We start from the raw sequence: 23,344 nt of genomic DNA, 5'->3' as shown, positions 1-23,344 counted from the left end.
CCAGACCTCCATAAAATGAAACTCCATTAAACTTTCAGAAGCCGTAAAGCCGGCCACACAAAATAACAACGGCTTCGGCTTTAGGTAGCTCACTGCCATCGTATCTGTCACCTTACACCGCTGACACGAATGTCCCTTTCTTGCTCAGAATTGGATGAAGTGATGTGACAAGGTGACAGATCACAGACAGTGCTGTGGACATCAGGGAGCAGTGACACACTCAGTTTAGAGTTGGGGTTAGCATGAGCCCAAAATAAATAAATAAATACATCTCTCTATTATAAAAGGAAACCCTGAGACGAGACTATTGCCAAGAGATTTCTTCAAGTCGCGCCCTCCTCTCCACCATTTACAGTTCACGGCCCAAACTCTCATTGGTGTGAATGCTTTTGTCAGACGCACTTCCTGTGCTCTCAGCTCTTAGAAATGTTTACGTTTTCCTCACTTTAAGTTCCCAATAAAAGAAGGCTTAGTATATCAAAATCTTATTGAAGAATTTCATCAGGAAGGGTTATCAACAGAAGAAATGAGAACACAGGCAGTCCTAGCACCGAGAAACGATGAAGTCAAACGCATTAACATGATTATTGTCAATCGGTTACGTGGCACATTGGTTAAATGCGTATCAAGAGACTATGATGGAACAGCTGGTGGTGATGGTGCGGAAGATGAAAACATCAACTTACAATATCACAAAGAATATCGACAGGCGTTAACACCGTCTGGTCTTCCACCGGCCGAATTACTGTTGACAGAAGGACGTATGGTAATGTTACTGTGGCATTTATGTCTGAGTGATGGGCTATGCAATAGGACAAGATTAGCTGTATTGAAAATTGGTCAAACAATTCTGACATGTAAAATTGTAACGGGCGACAAGAAAGGTAATGTAGTCCATCTTCAGGGGATAACATCACACACCAAAGGAGATCTTGATATGCCATTTGTATTAAAACGTGTACAGTTTCCCGTGACAGTAGCTTTTCCTATGACAATTAACAAATCACAGGGACAAACATTCGAGAAAGTCATTTTACATATTAAAGAGAAAGAAACGAAATTCACTCACGGCCAGTTATATGTTGCATTGTCATGATGTAAGTCCAAACGTGGAATCAAAATTCAATGCAATATTGGCGAAAAGTTAATTCCAAATATTGTTTTTAATGAAGTTTTACAGTAAATGTGTACATTTACTGCGGTGGGTTGGCACCCTGCCCGGGATTGGTTCCTGCCTTGTGCCCTGTGTTGGCTGGGATTGGCTCCAGCAGACCCCCGTGACCCTGTGTTCGGATTCAGCGGGTTGGAAAATGGATGGATGGATGTGTACATTTAAAAAGTATTTGTGTTTTAATTTCAAAGCCAAACAGAACAAAAACGTATAACGCAACAAATAACTCTAACGCAACAAGAAACATAATATACTTTCAAATTATAACATTTTAATATTTTTTACTAGGGTTAATTACTCTCTGTACTGTAAAATAGTTTGTTCCATTATGCATATGTAACAATTCCCATAAAAATAACAATTTATTTAAATTGTACATCCGCATCCTCATACATGAGCAGCAGAACTACAAAGTGGCTAGCGTGTAGCGCCCGCCCAGGGGTTGGCGAGTGAAGCGAGCAGAGGGCAGAGCCACCTAGTATATAAATAAAAACAAAAAGTCCACTCCAAAAGCAAAGAAAACCTTTAAACAACTCACCCAAACAAGGAATATTACTGTAATAACTAATAATAGTCAAATAAATATTAGGGTGGGCTAAACCTACGTTTAGAAAAACAAAGTAGAAGCAGACATCAAGTCCAACACTGAGTACGAGCATTTCAGGGAAATCATACCATAAAATACTGGATAGATGAAAGGCACTATATAAAAGATAGATAGATAGATAGATAGATAGATAGATAGATAGATAGATAGATAGATAGATAGATAGATAGATAGATAGATAGATAGATAGATAGATAGATAGATAGATAGATAGATAGAAAAGGCGCTATATAATAGATAGATAGATAGATAGATAGATAGATAGATAGATAGATAGATAGATAGATAGATAGATAGATAGATATGAAAGGCACTATATAATAGATAGATAGATAGATAGATAGATAGATAGATAGATAGATAGATAGATAGATAGATAGATAGATAGATAGATAGATAGAAAAGGTACTATATAATAGATAGATAGATAGATAGATAGATAGATATGAAAGGCGCTATATAATAGATAGATAGATAGATAGATAGATAGATAGATAGATAGATAGATAGATAGATAGATAGATAGATAGATAGATAGATAGATAGATAGATAGATAGATCTGTGGAGGTGTGGCTGATCTCCACTGCTGTGTTTCTATTAAATATCTCGTTGGCTGAACGTCCTCAGTGCTCGTCTGCCATGGACTGGACTTGCACCCCCGATCATGATGGCCGTCACTTTTATCTTCACTCTACGCTCACTCACTTTGATATTTTAGATGCCCGCTGACTCACCTTTTGTCCACTGCTGCCCATCTCCGAAGGCTTCTGATTGGCTGATGATCGGCGCTACCTGAGTTTCTTGACCTCTGGGGTGGGAGCAGCGAATCCCCAAGTCCTTGTCTTCTGAAGGTCCGGACTCCATGGAGAAGTTGAGAGCCATGTAGGTGGTGTGGTATTCTGGAAATGATGAAGTGACAAGCATTAGTAGGTGGCAGTGCTGGCGGTGGAGGGAAGAGAAGTAGAAGATGGTGAGGGGACAATTCAATTCGGTGGCAGGCACAGAACGCTGTGACAAGATGTCAGGTAAAATGACTAAATAGAGAATCAGTACACTTAAAGGCACACATTTTTTTTAAACAGACAGAAAAGAAAAGAGAAACTGATTAACATAAATGGAAACCAACGACATCTGTCCATTAACTGATTAGTTCAACTATGGAGGGGAGTAAAACAAAATCTCCTCTCCTTAGCAGGGTGGCCTTCATTTCACAGCATCACTTGTCATTAAATCAGTCAGCTCCTTATTTATGTCTGCCTAGAGTTTGGGTGTTAGAAAGAGGACGAGGCTAAGAGACTCACGCCACCCACTGCATTTCCAGTTACAGGGTCATTTCATTTCATAAATGAGATGCAAGGAGACCAACTTGCCGAGAATCGCCAGGGGGAGTTGGGAGAGAGCAGAGAGTTCAAACACCAGAGACACTAAACAAATAAGAGGGGTTAGATCCCCCATCATGGATCCTCACTGCAATGGTGGGTCACAGAGACACATAAAAGGCAACATTGGGTAACGAGAAGAAAAAGAACCCCAGGGCTACAGTATCACTTACGAGCATTTCTTGTCAAACCAATATTATAGCAACCTATATAGTGCCTTTCGTGAAAAAGTAACATACATACATACAAGATTAAAGATACTTCACGATCCAATAATTGCTCAGGAGCAAAGCACGACAATGACACCACTTGTGCCCACTTGTGCCCTGGTGTCCTCTTTGTTACTCTCAGTCACATGAGTTTCTGCTGCACAACATAAAAGGTGGAGCGAGCAGAGCTTTGACTCCATGTTGCTGCACTTTTACGTTTTGCTGACTTGTTTTAGCCGTCAGGTTCTCCCTTTGCACTTACACGGTGCCTTGAAAGAGAATTCACCCACCTAAGCCGTTTTTCCCATTTTATCGCTTCAATTCTGAACTTGCAGTATTATTAAAGAAGTCATCGGCACTGTGGCATCGCCATTTGTGGGACTGGCAGTCTGCTGTGGCCACTAGGGGGTGCCTGTGACACGGACACAAAGTGTACTGACACCATAAAATTAAAAAATCAAATCAAAATGTATTTATAAAGCACAATTTTAAAACACCATAAGTATAAACCAATGTGCTGTACAATAAAATCAAAAATATCAATAATAAATCAGTAAACAAACAAAGGACAAAAATAACAAATACTAAAACAAATAAGTTAAAAGAACCAATTAGAAGATAAACAATTCACATAAAAACAATGGATATGAAAAAATTTATAAAATTAATACCAGAGTTACTCATATACAGTTAAAGGCAATCGAAAACAAGTGTGTCTGAAGTTTTGATTTAAACGGGGGTCTGCTGGAGCCAATCCCAGCCAACACAGGGCACAAGGCAGGAACCAATCCCGGGCAGGGTGCCAACCCACCGCAGTAAGTTGATGATGCCAACCTAATTTCAATTGGCAGAACATTCCATAACTTTGGTGCTAGAACTACAAAGGCACGATCACCCCTGGTCTTCATCTTAGACTTTAGCACAACCAACAATTGCTGTAGAGAGGAATGTAAAGAGCGGACTGGTGTATACGGAAACCAGCAACTCAGCCAGGTAGGATTGGGGCAGCACCATTTAGCGACTTATAAACCAAAAGTCAACTTTTAAAATGAATCCTAAATTCAACTGGGAGCCAATGAAGCGAGGCCAGAATTGGAGTAATGGACACAACTTTAACGGACACAATGGACACAACCCATCAAGGGCTTCACATTAATACAAGCGTACAGCGGATATAAGAAGACTGCACCCCCCCTTTCAAAATCTCAGATATTGTGAAATATAATGTGAAATAATACTCCTTTTAGCTTTATCAGCTCCTTCCTCCAAGAAGCACAAGTGCAAGGTGTGCTAAAGTGAAGTCTGCGTCTCATTGCCTTTTTAAATAAATATTTTCAAATGATTTCACTTTTACAGATTTTTTTTTTTTTCAAATGATTTTACTTTTGTTTTCCTCATAACCCATTAACTTATGTCTCTACTTTTATATAATATATTGGCCTGGGTGTGTAAGGGGCATGTATACATTTATATATATATATATATATATATATATATATATATATATATATATATATATATATATATATATATATATATATATATATATATATATATTGTAACAGTTGAGGTATTTATCGGCCTCTCGAACCCTCAGGTAGTACGCCAAACACCAGGTAAAAGTCCAAGACTTTTTATTATTATGATAATACAGTGCACTAAGCACCCTCCACTCCACACTACACATACAAATATGAATAATCAATAATCAAATACAAATACCACTCCTCCTCTCTCAGATACAACGCCACCCTTCCTCCCAACTCAGCTCAGTGTCTGGGGTGTCCCAGAGTCCTTTTATACCCCCTGACCCAGAGGTGTTCCTGCCCAACAGTCCACAAGTCCTCATTACTTCCGGGTCAGGGTGAACAGTCCTTTTCTTCAACCTGGAAGTACGTCATCCCTCCTGTTCACGTGACCAGGACGTACTTCCAGGTTATAGGGCACATAAGAGTTCATGAGCCTCCCTACAGCGATTCCTGGTGGTCCCCAAGGTATCCAGCAGGGCTGTGTATAAAAACTACAATGTCCATAATGCCCTGCTGGAATTCAGGGCACGTCCATGCTGCTGGGAGAGCTCCTCCTGGTGGCCTGGGGGTGAGGGCCGGAAACTGTCGCCGGCCATCCATCACTATATATATGTATATATATATTGTGAGGGATGGCTCGCCAAATATTCCGGTCCAAACCTCCAGGCTGCCAGATGGAGCCCTCCCAGCAGCATGGAAGGTCCCCGAAGTGATGAGGACTTATGGATTGTTGGGCTGGAACCACTTCCAGGTCAGGGGATATAAAAGGACTGTGGGAAAGCCCAGACACTGAGCTGAGCTGGGTGGAATGGTGGCAACGTGTTTGGGAGTAAGAATTGTGAATTAATAGTATTGAGTATTGTATGTGTAGTGTGGAGTGGAGGGTGCTTAGTGCATAGTATTGTAATAAAAATAAGAGGAATTATACTTTTACCTGGTGTTTGGCATGGTACCTGAGGGTTCAAGGGAGCAATAGTGCCCCTACTGCTACAATATATATATATATATATATATATATATCCATCCATCCATCCATCCATCCATCCATTTTCCAACCCGCTGAATCCGAACACAGGGTCACGGGGGTCTGCTGGAGCCAATCCCAGCCAACACAGGGCACAAGGCAGGAAACAATCCTGGGCAGGGTGCCAACCCACCGCAGTATATATATATATATATATATATATATATATATATATATATATATATATATATATATATAGTAATATAGGGAGAGATTTAAGAGTATACCATATTTCTAATTTTCTAATCTGGCAACCCTAGTGGTGGTTGAAGCGACCCCCCCAACCACTCTCACAATGTCAAGCACTTTAAGCAGTGAGAAAAGTGTTATATAATTGTAAAGAATTCATTTTTTATTACCTCCCCCGGGCTGACAGGGGGCGCTCACGCTAACTTTCTCTTTTATCTTTTCCCTCCACAGCACTGAGAAGACGCCCATTCAGGACAATTGGCTCCACCCCTTCCAGCCTCCCACCTTTAAAAGTCGCCGCTGAGGGCAGGAAGGCAGTCAGTCCTGAAGTGAGGGAACTAGAAAGCGGAGCTCCTGAAAAAACGTAACGACGAATATAAGAGAACTGGCTTGCTTGCCTTTTTGTTTCATTCTTTAGATTGAATGGTGACGACCGTGTTGGTACCCCAGCATTTTCCTGTGGGAACCTGCTTGGCCTTATTCAGCCACTTTATGAATGGGAATTAAAAAATAAAACTAAAAATCCTACAATAACGTAACAACCTGGCAGGAAGACTTTATGACTTTATGACAAGAACCATTCGAAAAACACTAAGCAAAATTCACGGTTAAAGCACTCTATGGAGGTCAAGCCTTCAAGTCGAAAAGATAAAAAAGCACCTAAATGCAAAATGTGAAATAAAACCCTCGTCAGATTAATCCTGTTCTATGGAGAAGATGGAATTTAATAGGGACAAGGAGAAGAAGAGGAAGTGTTAGTCAGTAGCAAGTGAAGGTGTAACTGCAAATTCAAACCAAACAACAAAACCCCAAATCGTTGCCAACGTGTGTAACGTCTTAATAGCCGGAAACCAGGAAACAAAACACGTCACTAAATTCGCCTCCGTTTTCCAATCTCAGAAAACCCCGAAATGCCTCGGCTGACCTTTCAAGCTGTGGTGATGGCGACGTCACTTGTCACACAATTCTTCAGTAATAGTGGTGCACCCTAGCCAGGGTACAATGTTTTCTAATTTTGTATCATTTATTTCTATTGTATTTTTGTTTGTTTATGAAAATATTCTTTTTGTTGATTTGATTATGTCCCATACAAAATCAGAACAAAAGAAGTCAAGCGAGTTTGCCTCTGAGAGCTCCATTTTACCATGACCCCCTTACAAATAAAAGGGCCCAAGCCTACCCTGGACCTTAAATTTAACAATCTTTTATTCATTTCAATTTTTTATTTCATGCCACAGCTTGCCTTGTGATGGCAATTGTTAGAATTTGTAATGACCCGCAATAAGTTGGAGTGGGGGGGTTAGGGTTTAGTGGTTCTCTGAAAGGTGCTATATAGAAAGAATCATTGACCGACTTAGGGTAGCATCTGGAAGGAAGAGGCAGTGCATGAACAGCAGCTCTGGTGCCCTCTTCTGATGCACCCGGCATGGACATGAAATTACCGTATATACTCAACTAGAGGTCGGAGGAAAGATGAATTCATTGTCTCTAATGACAGCCATTCAGCTGATCCAATGTTATCACTTCTGCCTTCTGGGAAGTGCCAACCAGAGCCTCACCACTCACTCCAACCACGTCATGGATGGCTTCTTCCTCAGGCCATAAGGCCACTAAATTCCTGGTAACCTGGGACCTCATGTATAAACAGTGCGTATGCACAGAAATGTTGCGTACGAACATTTCCACGCTCAAATCGCGATGTATAAAACCTAAACTTGGCGTAAAGCCACGCACATTTCCACGGTACCTCATACCTTGGCGTACGCAATTTCTCCGCTCGGTTTTGCAGACTGGCAGCACCCAGCGTCAAAGCAGTGCTACTGTTCCTGTGTGGTCACCCTTTCTTTCTTAGCTCCACATTCCTGACACGGCTTTATAAATACACTGAAATTAACTGCATATTGTTTATTAGTGTAATGCATCTGATTGTAATTAACCTGCAGCAATATGATGGTCCAGGGAATAGCCACAGTATTCCAAATACCATAACTGCTTTAGCGTTGTTACGCTCACTGCATCTTCTTCTTCTTTCAGCTGCTCCCGTTAAGGGTTGCCACTGCAGATCATCTTTTTCCATATTACTCTCACTGCACCACTCAGAGTATTTATATCACTGTATCTGAGTGGGGAATCACAGCAGCAGCTGATCGGAAAGAGAATTATCGGTATACAGTTTCAAGTACACACTACCTCAACCACGGCAGAATGGTTCAAAGCCTTTCCTGTATGGACCTCATGTTTCAGAAACAGTTTCATCCCAAGAACTATAAACGCACTCAATCAGTCCATCAAGTGCTCCTTGTAGAACTGTTTGTACTTATAAGTACAATCACCTCACTGTAAACTTACATTACAGTTATAATATTGCACAACCTGCGCTACTTTATAAAGCACGTATGATGACAATATCATTTTTAAGATGAAAAGCAGCAAAATATGTTGCTTATAGTATACAGATAAAACTTTAACTTCATTTAAATAATCTGCATTGTTAATAATTAAACATGTGAGGACACGGTGCCGCAGCGTATAGCTAGTTCACGGATAGCTCCTGCCTTGCGCTGTATTATTGCTGGTGCTGACGCGACACTGGAAGGAGACGGATAGAATAATTAAACATGTACTACAAAGATATTTCAATGTTCCTTAAAAGTTTTGAAGAATCGGCGTTCTAAGCTTACAGATGGCTTAACGTCTATTACAGAGCTGATTGTGTGGCGATTGGGTATTTGGAGAAAGAAAAGTAAGGACAGGAATTGGAGGTTAGTACGTTTGAAAGAGACAGTACTGCTGTGATAAATTATTTCATCGAAGGTCTCACATGGCGCAGCAAGCCTCTTGCGTGAGATATGAACAATCACTGCGCCACCGTGTTCCCATGTTTAATAACATGCTTTCATTGCTATCATCATGAAAAAGATATCACGTATACATCTCAGAATTTTAATTATTCAGAGAGCTGTAATATCACGAATGTAATGCATTCTGTGTCCTGTCAGAGAAAGAGAAAGAAAGGAAGCACGTAGTGATTCACACACAAAGAGCACATAGAAGATCAAACACAGAACAAAGCATTTAACGTGCTACTTGAGAAACTAGTAAAATAAACGATTTTAAGATGAAGTTTATGATGTTCTACTTTAATGACAAAATAAACTACGTGATTAAAGTGGAAATTTTGAGATTAAAGTTGACATTTCCTGCTTTTTTCCCACTGTGTGCCTATGTTTTTTGTCTGTACCCTAATAAGCTTTCATATGACACTCAGACGGTCCGCTGCGAGTCGTCTTTTCACGGCGACTTTGATATGTGATTTCTTTTTTATTTCAGGCACTGTGCGACTTTGTGAATTTGATCTTTCAAGTTTCTCTGACACTCTGTCACTCGATCAGCTTTCTTTTGTTGATTATATCACTGTTTAAACCAACAAATAGTACGTTTTTCATTTGCCTCCACTTGGTATTCGTTGAAATTCTTATATATCCCCCCGTGCTTTTCCCATTGTCTTTTCACAGAAGGCTATTTATATCGATGTGCATATTCAAAGAGGCGTAATTCTGGGAGGAGTTGGGGCGGGACAGAAGGCGCGTGCACGTGCGTTACTTTTCACGCTGATCGGGATTTATGTAGTAGAAGAACGTGAAAGTTTGCGTGCGCACAGATTCCTGCATCTGGATTTTTCTGTGCGTACACACAATCCCGCTTTTGTGCTTACGCCATGTTATAGTGTGAGTTCTACGCACGGCGTTATACATGAGGCCCCTGGTCCTATCTGCCCTGCCCTGTGTGCTGTACCCACCAGCTGGTTTATGTGTAATTGTACTGTGCATTTACTCTTATTTCCTGTATTTATTTTTTATTTACCGTGTATATTTGGGTTTAAGTTCTCCCACAGATAAGTCAGGACTTGATTTTACCGCATAATTTCATGTATTTTATAATGTCGGTCTTATAAGTTGAATGCTGAAAACTCACGCTATTGGTCCAAGAGTTATGATATGCTAACTCCCTCCTGAGAGAGTAACCACGGAGCACACGGCCTTTATTTTTCTATGTGTTGTGCCTATGTGACCATATGTTAACACCCGACGTTTGCACTGTTTTGTGTATCTCACACCCTCATACACCTTTATCGCAAGATGGAGCGTGAAAAATGAAGCTGGTTTTAAATTAAAAGTCGTTGAAGTGGCGAAAGAAATTGGCAACTGTGCTGCTGCAACAAAATTCAATGTATCTGAGAAACGAATGTGAGATTGAAAAAAGCAAGTGTTGTATTTTTGAATGGGCGTATAAGTTGGGGTCTGATTTTATGATCGATTTTTTGGGTTTCAAGACCCCGACTTATACGCGAGGCAGATTTGAAAACGGATGAGAACAAGCTGAGTGAGAGTGTGTGCATGTGGAGGAATATTTCAGACAATATAAAATTAATTAAATAAAGGAAAGGTAATGTGAAATGTGACCATACATGAAAAAAACTAGCAGTAACAATGTGGCATAGTGGTTATAGCTATGAGCTTCAAGCCCTGCGGTTGTGGGTACAAATCCCACTACTGACACCAGCTGGTCCTGAGCAAGTCATTTCACCCGCCTGTGGCTCCAACTGGAAAAACAAAATAAATGGAACCAACTGTACAGTATGTCACATGTTGTAAAGCATCAGCCTAATAATAATAATAAAGAATGTATAGGCTTAGGCCTCTTGTTGAGTATGCATGCCACATGCCTGCTTTGGAGTTTTAGGGCCAGGCCTGCTTCACATCTTGGAGTCTAGTTTTTAAACTGAAGGCCAGTTTTGGAGCTTTCTGTGCCCATATGTGACAGAGGGGCTGATCTTCGTGAAAGACAAAATTAGTGACCAGTTGGAGAACGTTTCTTCTACTTCATCCTTTAAACCACATGACCCTGCCACCACCCAGTCTTATGCCCTATAATGAATGGAATCTGCTGGTCGCACTCTTACCTGGACTGTGGCTCACTCTGCCACTGGTGCCACTCTCTGATCCCAGGGGACATGCGGCGACATCAGGATTTTGCCTAAGTATCTCCCTGTCCCCTTCCTGTCCATTCATCTCCAATACCCGGGTCCCCAAATGGAAATGCCCATCTAAAATCCCGTGGGCGCTCTGAACAAGATCTTCTGATAACCTGCTGTCCCAGGGCTCAGGGTCCTCCATTAATGAAAAGGCAGGGTCCCACTGAGGGAAACCATCCACCGTATCCTCTGGAAGGAGGGTCTCAGTGGTGTCCGTGCGGCGTAACCCAGCCGGCCGTTCTCTTCTTGGCCGGCGACAACCCGCTGGCTCCCGCCTTGAGGGACTCCCCTGAGGCTCGGCGAAAGTGATATAGGAGAAGGTGAGCTCATAGGAGTTCTGTCGTGGGGTACCCCACACCAGGGGGCTTCCTCTGCCATCGTCATCATCCTCTGCTGACCAGTCATGCGCTGTCTGTAGCTCCGGAAATTCGGATTCATCGTTACCACCTGTTAAAAAAACATAATGTAGGGCATAGTGAATGCTTCAAGAAAATGAAGGTTCTGAGCATTGACACCTAATCTGGGAACACCAGGAGTTCAAGTGGTGCTAAAGGTAGGGGGTCTACTTACTTTATCCATGTTACAAATCTGCCCTATTGTTAATTTAGATTATGAGGGGGAATACACCGTGTCAATTTTAGGTGTCATTTGTTCATCACCTTTTTGTTGCCTGGTCAAACAGTAGAACTTTACAGAAAATTCCTTCAATAACATGAAATGTCATCTTCTTCCAACTTACCCTCCGTGCTGGACGGGCTGGAGTCCGGAGTGGTAGACACGGAGCCAAATTCTTCTGTAACCAAATCAGAAAGAGCATCAGTTGTGAGGATGAAGGGGGTAAGGGGATGGGAGAGACACTCAGACAGGGGTTCATTGACTGCCTTCATTTCATTGTACTCCTTTCAAGACCACTTGCGCCCTCACTTTCATAGCAGTATGTAATAACTTAATGGCAAATGCTGTACGTGTGTCCTGTGATGGCCCACCTGGTCTGTTCCCTTCCATCAGGTGAACATGCTGACGTCAACCATGTTTGGTGAGGTGGATGGCGTGCTGCTGGGTGTTCTGTGTTACTTACAGTCATATGAAAAAGTTTGGGAACCCCTCTCAGCCTGCATAATAATTGACTCTCCTTTCAACAAAAAAGATAACAGTGGTATGTCTTTCATTTCCTAGGAACATCGGAGTATTGGGGTGCTTTCCAAACAAAGATTTTTAGTGAAGCAGATAGATAGATAGATAGATAGATAGATAGATAGATAGATAGATAGATAGATAGATAGATAGATAGATAGATAGATAGATAGATAGATAGATAGATAGATAGATAGATAGATAGATAGATAGATACTTTATTAATCCCAATGCGAAATTCACAATTCACAGTTGTGAAATAAGGTGCTTTATAGGTGCCCGACCCAGTACAGATTCAACCTGAGGCACGTGTAAAAGCACAAAGACTTTTTATTTTTTTTTACCTGTGGGGCACGTCTTCTCCGTGAACCCCACAGGCAATACACAGTCCCAAAGCACTTCAAATAAAGCAGAACTATTCACCACAAATACGCCCTTCTGGCACCACCACAACCACCACCACCACTACCACCACTACCACCATCACCACCACCATCACTCTTCCTCCACCTCTTCCACCACCACCACCTCCTCCTCCTCCTCCTCCTCCTCCCAGACAACCTTGTCCTCTTCCTCCCAATTCTGGTCCTGAGTAGTGGCTGTAGGCTCTTTTTGTAGCCCTCCTGGAAGTGCTTCAGGTGGTAATTGGCCTAATTAGGTTGCACTTCCAGGTGTGGCTGCCTTCCAGGTCACAGAGGCTCATTAAGCCAAGCAGCTCCTCCAGGTGATAGCCATGGAGCCCAACAGGTCTGAATCCTGAAGTCCCACCAATGTAACACAGGAGGACTGCCACCAAGGGGCACGTAGAGTGCATCCCATGGCTGCTCCCCTGGATCCAGTGTTGAAGGGGCGTCCCGGCCGGGCATCGGACCCGGCCACCTGTCACACAGTATTTAGTTGTATGAAATGAAATCAAATGTGAAAAACTAGCTGTGCACAAATGTGGGTGCCCTTGTCATTGTGCTGATTTGAATGCCTGTCACTGCTCAGTGCTGATTACTTACAACACCAAATTGGTGGGATGAGCTCGTTAAGCCTTGAACTTCATAGACAGGTGTGTCCAATCATGAGATATAAAGGTATTTAAGGTGGTCAATTACAAGTTGGGCTTCCTTCCCTTTGACTCTCCTCTGAAGAGTGACAGCATGGCATCCCCAAAGCAACTCTCCAAAGATCTGAAAACAAAGATTGTTGAGTCTCCTGGTTTAGGGGAAGGCTACAAAAAGCCATCTCAGAGGTTTAAACTGTCAGTTTCAACTGTAAGGAATGGAATCAGGAAATGGAAGGCCACAGGCACAGTTGCTGTTAAACCCAGCAGGTCTGGCAGGCCAAGAAAAATACAGGAGTGGCATACGAGCAGGATTGTGAGAATGGTGACAGACAATCCACAGATCACCTCCAAAGAACTGCAAGATGGTGTATCTGTACATCGTTTTACAATTCAGGCCAATTTGCACAAAGAACATCTGTATGGCAGGGTGATGAGAGAGAAGCCCTCTCTGCACTCACGTCACAAACAGAGTCGCTTGTTGTATGCCAATGCTCATTTAGACAAGCCAGATTCATTTTGGAACAAAGTGCTTTGGACAGATGAGACAAAAATAGAGTTATTTGGTCAGAACAAAAAGCGCTTTGCATGGCGGAAGAAGAACACCGCATTCCAAGAAAAACACCTGCTACCTACTGTCACATTTGGTGGAGGTTCCATCATGCTGTGGGGCTGTGTGGCTAGTTCAGGGACTGGGGCCCTTGTTATAGTCGAGGGTTGGATGAATTCAACTCAATATCAACAAATTCTTCAGGATAATGTTCAAGCATCAGTCACAAAGTTGAAGTTACGCAGAGGTTGGATATTCCAACAAGACAATGACCCAAAACACAGTTGGAAATCTACAAAGGCATTCATGCAGAGGGAGAAGTACAATGTTCTGGAATGTCCGTCACAGTCCCCTGACTTGAATATCAGTGATAATCTATGGGATGATTTGAAGCAGGCTGTCCATCAAATTGAACTGAACTGGAGAGATTTTGTATGAAGAATGGTCAGAATCCAGACACTCATCAAAGGCTATAGGAGGACAGCGTCTAGAGACCAAAGGAGGCTCAACTAAGTATTGATGTCATATCTCTGTTGGGGTGTCCACATTTATGCACCTGTCTAATTTTGTTATGATGCATATTGCATATTTTCTGTTAATCCAATAAACTTAATGTCACTGCTGAAATCCTACTGTGTCCATAAGGCATGTCAGATATTAAAAGGAAGTTGCTACTTTGAAAGTTCAGCCAATGAGAATCAAAAATCCAAAGAGTTAAGAGGGTTTCCCAAACTTTTTCATATGACTGTATGTAACATTTGTAAGAAGACAGCTCCCTGGGACCATTTGCTTCCCCCCAACATAACAGATGGCAGCAGCCCTCCCATGTACACATTCGCAGGGCAGCATGGGATCTGTTGTGTCGATGGGCATCCCTTCTGGGGTCCCTGAGGGCCACCAGGGGGAGCAGTTGTTCAATTAGTCGTGACAAAGTGAGTTAGGTTAGGTTTAGGTTTATTTGTCATATATAGGTTAACACAGGGTCAACATACAATGAAATGTGTATGACGAGAAAAACAAGTCACTCAGCCTAGATCTAATAAAGCTTAAAAAAAGATTACAAGTTAAAAATAGACAAGCCATATAAAATAAAATGTGTATGTTTTAAAAGAAGTTATAGAGCAATATGAGTTGATTGCACAGATAATGTTTTATAAGTACAGATGCATATTCCATAAAGTGCAGATGCATGTTCCAATCAGTATTCTGAGTGTGTGCAGGTACAGTTTGTGTGTGAGTAGTGCAATGTAGATGTAATGTAAGTGTATTTAAGTGTTCAGGTGTTGCTGTTGAGGAGTCGAATGGCCTGGTGGTAAAAGCTGTTCTTAAGTCTTGTAGTCTGAGCAGCCAGACTCCTGTATCATCTGCCAGACGGTAACAAGGAGAACAGCTGGCGTGCTGGATGGCTGTGGTCCTTTATGATGCTGCTTGTCTTACGCAAGCACCGATGGAGGTAAATGTCTTCAATGGCAGGAAGACTCTTGCCCGTGATGTGCTCTGCTGCCTTCACCACTCTCTGCAGTGATTTCCGGCTGCTGGCAGAGCAGCTCCCATACCAGATGGTAATGCAGCCCGTCAGCAGACTCTCGACCACACTCCTGTAAAAGTTTGAGGTGATGTTGGCATTCATGCCAAACTTCCTCAGCCTCCTCAGGAAGTAGAGCCGCTGGCGAGCTTTCTTGACCACAGTGTCTATGTGAAGGGTCCACGAGAGATCCTTGGTAATGTTTACTCCGAGGAACTTGAAGCTGTTAACCCTTTCAACTTCTATGCCTCTGATGTAGATGGCCTGTTGTTCTCTGCCTTGTTGTTTTCGATAGTCCACAATCATCTCCTTGGTTTTGCTGACGTTAAGAGACAAGTTGTTATCCAGGCACCAATTCCTCAATGCCAGCACCTCCTCTCTGTAGGCCGTCTCATCGTTGTCAGTGATAAGGCCTATGATGGTTGTGTCGTCTGCAAACTTGATGATGGTGTTTGTGCCGTGTTTTGCAACACAGTCGTGGGTGAACAAGGAATACAAGAGGGGGCTAAGCACACAGCCCTGCGGCGCTCCTGTGTTTAAAATGAGTGATGAGGATGTGTGTTTGCCGACTCTCACCACCTGGGGCCTGTTTGTGAGGAAAGAGAAAATCCATCTGCAGATGGTCGTCCCCAACCCAAGGTCATCAAGCTTCAAGACGAGTTTTGAGGGGATGATGGTGTTGAATGCCGAGCTGTAATCTATGAACAGCATTCTTACATATGTATTTCCTCTTTCCAGGTGGGTGAGGGCAGTGTTTATTGTTAGCGCAACGGCATCCTCTGTCGATCTGTTTGCTCTGTAAGCAAATTGGAGAGGATCCAGCGTGTCAGGGAGGGAGGAGCAGATGTAACCTTTGACTAGTTGCTCGAAACATTTCATAATGACCGATGTCAGTGCAACCGGGCGATAGTCATTCAGACAGGAGACCACCGGTTTCTTTGGGACAGGAATAATGGTGGGTGCCTTGAAGGAAGTGGGGACCACTGACTGCCTCAGGGAGAGATTGAAGATGTTGGTGAACACACCTGCTAGCTGGTCAGCACACGCCCTGAGGGCACGGCCTGGGATGCCATCTGGTCCCGGAGCTTTGCGAGGATTGACCTTTTTGAAGGACCTTCTCACATCAGACGTTTCAAGGATCAGAGTGACAGACTCACTGCCCCCTTGAGGATATAGCACCTGTTCTTTGTTGGCTGCATCAAAACGAGCATAGAAAGTGTTGAGCTCGTCTGCAAGACATGCAGTGGGCTGAACACTGACTGTGTTTTTCTTTTTATAGTCAGTGATGCAGCACAGTCCATTCCACAGGCGCTTGGTGTCAGAGCTGTGGTAGTTTGACTCCACTTTGTCCCTGTAGTCCCGTTTGGCCTTCTTGATGGACCTCCGGAGGTCGTATCTGGCTGCTTTGTATGCATCAGAGTCCCCTGAGCCAAAGGCAGAGGTCCGCGCCTTGAGCTTAGCCCGGATCTCCCTATTTACCCAGGGTTTCTGGTTAGGATATATGCAAACGGTGGTTTTAGTGACAACATCGTCAATGCACTTGCTGATATATCCTGTGACAGAGTCTCTGAATTCATTGATGTTGCCATCAGCTGCATCCTCAAACATCTCCCAATCAGTTGTTTCAAAGCAGTCCTGTAAGACCCCCTCAGCTTCACTGTCCCATTTGTAGATGTTCCTGTAAACCGGTTTTTCCTGTTTAAGTCTTTGTTTATATGCAGGCAGCAGCAATATAGAGCAATGGTCTGCTTTTCCAAAAGCTGGTCGAGGGAGAGATTTGTAGGAGTCCTTGAATAAGGCGTAACGATGATCCAGTGTTTGATCACCTCTTGTGGGGGGAGAGATGTGCTGATAGTATCTAGGGAGAACTTTCTTCATGTTTGCTCTGTTAAAGTCTCCCAACACAATAAATGCTGCTTCTGAGTTAGCGTTCTCTGGTCCACTGATAACATCATACAGTTCATCCATAGCCGAAGCTTTATCAGCTTGTGGGGGGATGTAAACAACTGAAAGGAGAACTGAACTGAACTCCCTCGGGAGGTAAAAGGGTCTAACTTTAATGGTCAGCAGCTCAAGAACCGGTGAGCAGTGTGTTTTTAAGACACACACATCCGTAGCCCACGAAGAGTTAACCATAAAGCACACACCCCCTCCCCTTGACTTGCCAGAGTCCTTCGTTCTGTCTCCCCGATAAACTGTGAACCCGTCTGGTGTGACTACGCAGTCAGGTACGCTGGGCTCCAACCACGTCTCTGTGAACGCCAAAACGCAGCAGTTCGTGATGTCTTTCTGGTGCTTTATCCGTGCGCGCAGCTCATCTAATTTGTTGTCCAGAGACTGAACGTTAGCGAGCAGGATGCTAGGCAGAGGAGGCTTGTTGTTTCTCTGTCGGGTTCGGCACAGAACTCCGGCGCGTTTCCCCCTCTTTGTTTTCCTTCGGCGTCGCGCGAGTAAGCAAAAGGCTCCAGGCAGTACAGTGTCCGCGATATCAAAAACTGTTGTAAAATCCGAAATGGCTGATGAACGTAATTCCAATAGTGTTTGCCGGTCATACTGAAAGTGTGATAAAGTAGAACGCACAAAAAGAGTGAGTAGTAAGAAAATAAATAATAACTTTTTGCTGAGATGACTCGGAGCTCTCGTCGAGTTGGCATGGAGAGTGAAACCGATGCACATGGTATTGTGCGACTGAAATGCCGTCATACGCCTGGTGAATTTGGCCGTGTAATATTGTAATGGCATGCAGTATCTGCGTGGCAAAAAGGCAAAATGACTGTGATCAAATGGAAGGACAAGAAAGACGTCAGCCCCCCTAAGCACAGCTCACAATGCAGCAAAACCGTCAAGGTTCACATCAGGGAAAATGTGGAAGGCACTATGCCTGGTAGCCCAAAATAACACAAGGGGCATGTTAATCATGCAGATCAGGACCTCAGAATATCCAAGGTCTGTCATAGGGGTCTCCACTCAGTGGGACACACACATAAAGCACCAGGGACAGCTGCCCAGGGTGACATCCTTATGACATGTGCAAACCAACTCAATGTGCTCCTCTTGATCTGGAGAAGCAGCAACTTTACTCTGAGGCTCACCTGAGATTCTCACCCTGTCATGGAGTGTCAGCCCCGCCATCCTGTGAAGAAACCTCATTTAGGCCACTTGTACCCGTGATCTCATTTCTTTTGGACATTTCCTACAGCTTATGACCACCGGTAGGGACAAGAATGGAGAATAACCAGCAAACATCAGAACAGTATGGACGAGAACAGGCCACTCAGCACAACAAAGTGCGCCAGGCCTGTCCACTTAACATCTCCACAATAACATCACGACAGGTTTTGAAAGTCCCTAAAGTCCTCCTGTCTACCACCTTACTTGGTCGCTTATTCCAAGTGTCTGTGCTTCTCTGTGTGAAGAGAAACTTCCTAATGTTTGTGTGAACTTTCCCCTTCACAAGTTTCCAACTGTGTCCCCGCGTTCTTAATGAACTCATTGTAAAGTCACCGTCTCAATCCACTGGACTAATTCCCTAATTCTAGCTCTTTTAATCTTTCCTCATAACTCATCCCCTGTAGCCCTGAATCAGCCCAGTTGCTCTTCTCTGGACCTTCTCTAGTGCTGCTATGTCCTTTTTGTAGCCTGGAGACCCAAACTGCACCCAGTACTCCAGATGAGACCTCACCAGTGTGTTATAAAGCTTGAGCAGAACCTCCTGTGACTTGTACTCCACACATCAAGGCGCTATATAACCTGACTCTCTGTTAGCCTTCTTAATGGCTTCTGAACACTGTCTGGAAGTCGATAGCTTAGAGTCCACTATGACTCCTAAATCCTTCTCATAAGGTGGACTCTCAATTTTCTGACCGCCATTGTGTATTCAATCCTAACATTTTAACTTTCTATGTGTAATTCTTTACATTTACTGTCTGCTGTCCAAGTCCTTTTGTGATGATATAATGGATTCCAAATTATCTGCTAATCCACTCATCTTGGTATCATCTGCAAACTTAACCAGCTTGCTATTTATATTCCTATCCAAATTATTTATGTATATTAAAAATACCAGTGGCCCAGCACTGACCCCATTGCTGGTCACCACTCTTAACATCACCCAATTCTGATGAGGTCCCTCACACCATCACCCTCTGCCTTCCTGTGTCTGAGCCAATTCTTCACCCATCTACACATCACACCCTGAACTGCCACTTCTTTTAATTTGATGCCCACCCTCTCATGTGGCACCTTATCAAATGCTTTCTAAAAGTTCAGATAAATAATCTCATGCACTCCACTCTGATCCTATTCTTGTGGTCCCTCCTCATAGAATTCCAGCACACTAGTAAAACATGACCTCCCTCTTCTGAACCCAAGCTGACTGTTCAATCAGACTTCTGTTTTTGACACCACCAAGAATTTTGTCTTCTTCAGCACCACGAATCGGGGCAGTACCCACAGAACAGCTGCCGCTGCTTCAATCTGCTGCTTTCACTCACATTCCCTTCTTCCATCACTCGTGAACAAGAAGATCCCAAAATTATTTGAACTTCTCCTCCACTAAGGGCAGTTGTTCACCCTTTTACCTGGATACTCTTTTCCAATTGAGACCCTCAATCTCAGATCTGGAGGTGCTAATCCTCATCTCTGGCACATCACACTCATCAGTGAACCGCTCAAAGGGGACATCTTCATAAAGTGACCGATGCTACCTCCCAAAACCGGACATCCTCACATACTTGGCAGCACCTTGATATCCTGTCCATGAAAACCACAAACAAGACACGGCCTTGATGGAGTCCAACTCCCACAGTGAACAAATTTGACGTGACTCTCTCTGAGCTCATCTTAGGAATGAATAGCTCACAATTGCATGACTGTTGTTGTTTTTCCTAATTCATTTTCCTTTTTAGAAATTATAAAGGAATGTCCCAGCTGGGACCACCAATCCTTGTTACATCTAACTTGTGTTGTTGTCCACACCAGCAAATCAGGAGAACACAGACACCATTGATGGGAAGTCATTTGAAGGAAGCAGTGGCGTAGCTAGGGGGGGTCAAGGGGGGACATCTGTCCCCAGGCGCAGCATACAGGGGGCGCCAAATTTCCCTTCCCCATTGCATTTTGGCAAACAGGAGGGGGCGCGAAATCTTCAGTTGTCCCCGGACGCTGAAAACCTTAGCTACGCCTCTGGAAGGAAGTGGGGAGGAAGTTGGGAGAATGGAGAAGGGCTTTGGAAGATACAGGATAGAAGAAGAAGAAGAAGAAGAAGAAGAAGAAGAAGAAGAAGAAGAAGAAGAAGAAGAAGAAGAATGAATATCTGAGGGTTAATGATGATCAGGATTCACGTGTTAGCCTGCAAAGGGAGCCATTGAAAAGAGTGGAGAAGTTTAAATATCTAGGATCAGAGGTGGCCCAAGATGGAGATTTGGATGCAGGGGTAACTCATAGTGTGGATGGAACAATTGGAAGAAGGTATCAGGAGTGTTGTGTGATTGAACAAGTAAGAAGAAGGTTAAAGGTGAGGTTTGTAAGGCAGTGGTGAGACCACCATTGATGTCTGGAGCTGAGACGTGGTTAGTAAAGGGAGCACAGCGGGAGAAGAAGGTTGATTTGGCAGAAATGAGAATGTGGAGATGGACATGTGGAGTTACAAAAAAGGAAATAACAAGAAATGAGACAATCGGAGGTACAACAAAGTGGGAGAGATTGCTAAGAAAGTACAGGAGAGTAGATTGAGATGAAATGGACACACGATGAGGAGAGATGATGAAGATCTGGGCAAAAGAGTGATGAGAATGGAAGTCCAGGAGAAGAGAAAACGGGGGAGGCCAAAGTGGAGGTGGATGGATAAAGTAAAAGACAATCTGAAGGAAAAGGGCTTGGCTGGAGGGGAGGCGTTTGGAGAAGGTTGATCGAGCACATCAATTGCACATAAAAGTGGGAAACGATGAAGAAGAAGAAGAAGAAGAAGAAGACAAAGACGAAGAAGAAGAAGAAGAAGGAGACAGTCCTTATTATTGAATACCAGACGAATCTTGAAAAGTAAATATAAGACATCCTGTTTGTCCCATATGCTTGGCGGAATATCCCAGATGTTGGCTTGAAATGTGTGGTGTCAGTACTACTGGCCCATAAGGCGGCCATATTTGTAGTCCTCAGGCCGTGAAAACCTCAGTCAACTCAATGGAATCGAATGAGCAAAAAGACTACAAACATGGCCACCACAAAATCAAAAATCAGATGTGGCACACAATTGAAGGCACTTTTGAGTTTTCTCATGTTTTGGTCAGCTGAACATCCCAATGAAACATTTTTGTTCTTTGACACCCTCATTTAAAACAAATATTTTTGTCATAAGTTTAGATGGTTGTGCAACCTTGAATTGAATAAAAAGGCTTCGATAAAGAAGACACGGATTGTTGCTTTGATTCCAATGTCTGTGGGGGGGGCTGTCAAGAGGCAGGGCCTGTTAAAGCCCATTGTGGCACTCCTTGTGTGATTTTGGGCTAAACAAAAATAATTGTATTGTATTGTATTATGAAAGGCACTATATAAAACAAAGTCTTACAGTACTGATTTGCACTCTTTCTGTTCTTGGAGTATAACGGTTCTATAATAAGCTGTCTTAAAAATTGTCACATACATATGAACTCATAAATAAACTCTACTTACTGTGCCTTTACTACTGAATGTGACTCTCCCGTTATGTTATATAGTGCCTTTCACAGAACACATCATCACAAGAATACGCATAACAGGATCATAGAAGTGTAGTTGTGGAGTTGAGACACACCGGAGAGCCACAGAGTTAAATATCAGGTCCAAAAATACAGAAATGCTGCTGTTTGCTGACGACAGAGATTCCAGCACACCTCACTCTGCCCGCGCTGTCTGTTGACGTTTCAGTGATTGTAAGGAAGTGTTTTAATTAACAGTTTCACAAATGAGCGTGGGAAAGGTGCTAAATAAATACATTGTATTCTTCTTCTTATTATTATTATTTGAAAAGATAAGATTAAAAGAAATAAAGCACAAGCATCCCTGTCACATGGAGAGACAACAATGAAGGCACCGGCCCTGCCCCGCCCAACCTGGACCCACCCTGCCCCTTACAGAAGATCCAGCAGAGTCACCTGCACCCACGCCAATGGACCACCTGCAGCTGACCAGACGAATACCCAGAGGCTGACAAGATCAGGGCGCTGCCCTTTGTCCACCCTTGACCAAGGCACGGCCAGGTCACTCTCCTTCTGTCAGGCCCACCTCATCCAAAAAGCAATACAAAGAAGGGGGGCTGGCTGGATGACACCAGCAGCCCTCCGTCACAAAACAAAAAGAGCTGGAAAGGCTCAGGCAGCCAACAATGGCCACAACAATGTGCTCTGTGAGCCCGGCACTGGGATACTGAGGAGCTGAAGCATCACTGCCCCACTCAACTCGAGACGACCACACGCGACAGACACGCGCCAAACACGTAAAGAGCCATACGTACTGCAGTGGGAAAATCCTAAAACCTGGCCCATGCTCCATCCGGCACCATCTGGGCCCATTCAACTCGGCGAGCCTTCAACACCGCTGCCACCGCCGCCGCCACTGCTCCCTCGCTCGCTCCCCCCCCCTCTCTCTCTCAGTGTCTGCCGGCTGCCCTCCCCCCTCCACTCCATCCCCCTTCAGTGCTCCCCCCTCCAACTCATTCTCTTCAGCTCCATTCAAAGGTGCTTTATTAGCAGGACGACACACACACACACACTGCTAACACAGATTTAAAAGAAAATACAAATTGGATGCCCAAAATTAATATTTATGAATATAAAAAATTTAATAAATCAATAGATAAATAGGAAAGGCGCTTTAGAAAATAAAGAGATAATCACATGTGCACTTTTATATCAAAGAACACAAAAGAATCAATCTGATAGTTTACATCCATGAATGAAGAAATGTGT

At 43.4% G+C, this 23,344-nt stretch overlaps 1 protein-coding gene across 1 annotated transcript; it reads right to left on the bottom strand.

Annotated features, from left to right (window-relative positions):
* Window positions 1–2,493: 2,493 nt before the first annotated feature.
* LOC114645218 (uncharacterized) lies at window positions 2,494–22,999 on the bottom strand. The gene is made up of 4 exons (XM_051935481.1): window positions 22,891–22,999; window positions 11,884–11,937; window positions 11,073–11,591; window positions 2,494–2,678 (listed from the first exon to the last, which is right to left on the bottom strand). Exons 1-4 carry the CDS (start codon window positions 22,946–22,948, stop codon window positions 2,494–2,496), a joined length of 816 nt encoding a protein of 271 aa, XP_051791441.1. The 5' UTR covers window positions 22,949–22,999.
* Between the last annotated feature and the right edge of the window lie 345 nt (window positions 23,000–23,344).

This window comes from Erpetoichthys calabaricus, chromosome 1, assembly GCF_900747795.2.
Source record: "Erpetoichthys calabaricus chromosome 1, fErpCal1.3, whole genome shotgun sequence".
NCBI lineage: Eukaryota > Metazoa > Chordata > Cladistia > Polypteriformes > Polypteridae > Erpetoichthys > Erpetoichthys calabaricus.
This window is presented reverse-complemented; position numbering and strand designations above follow the sequence as displayed.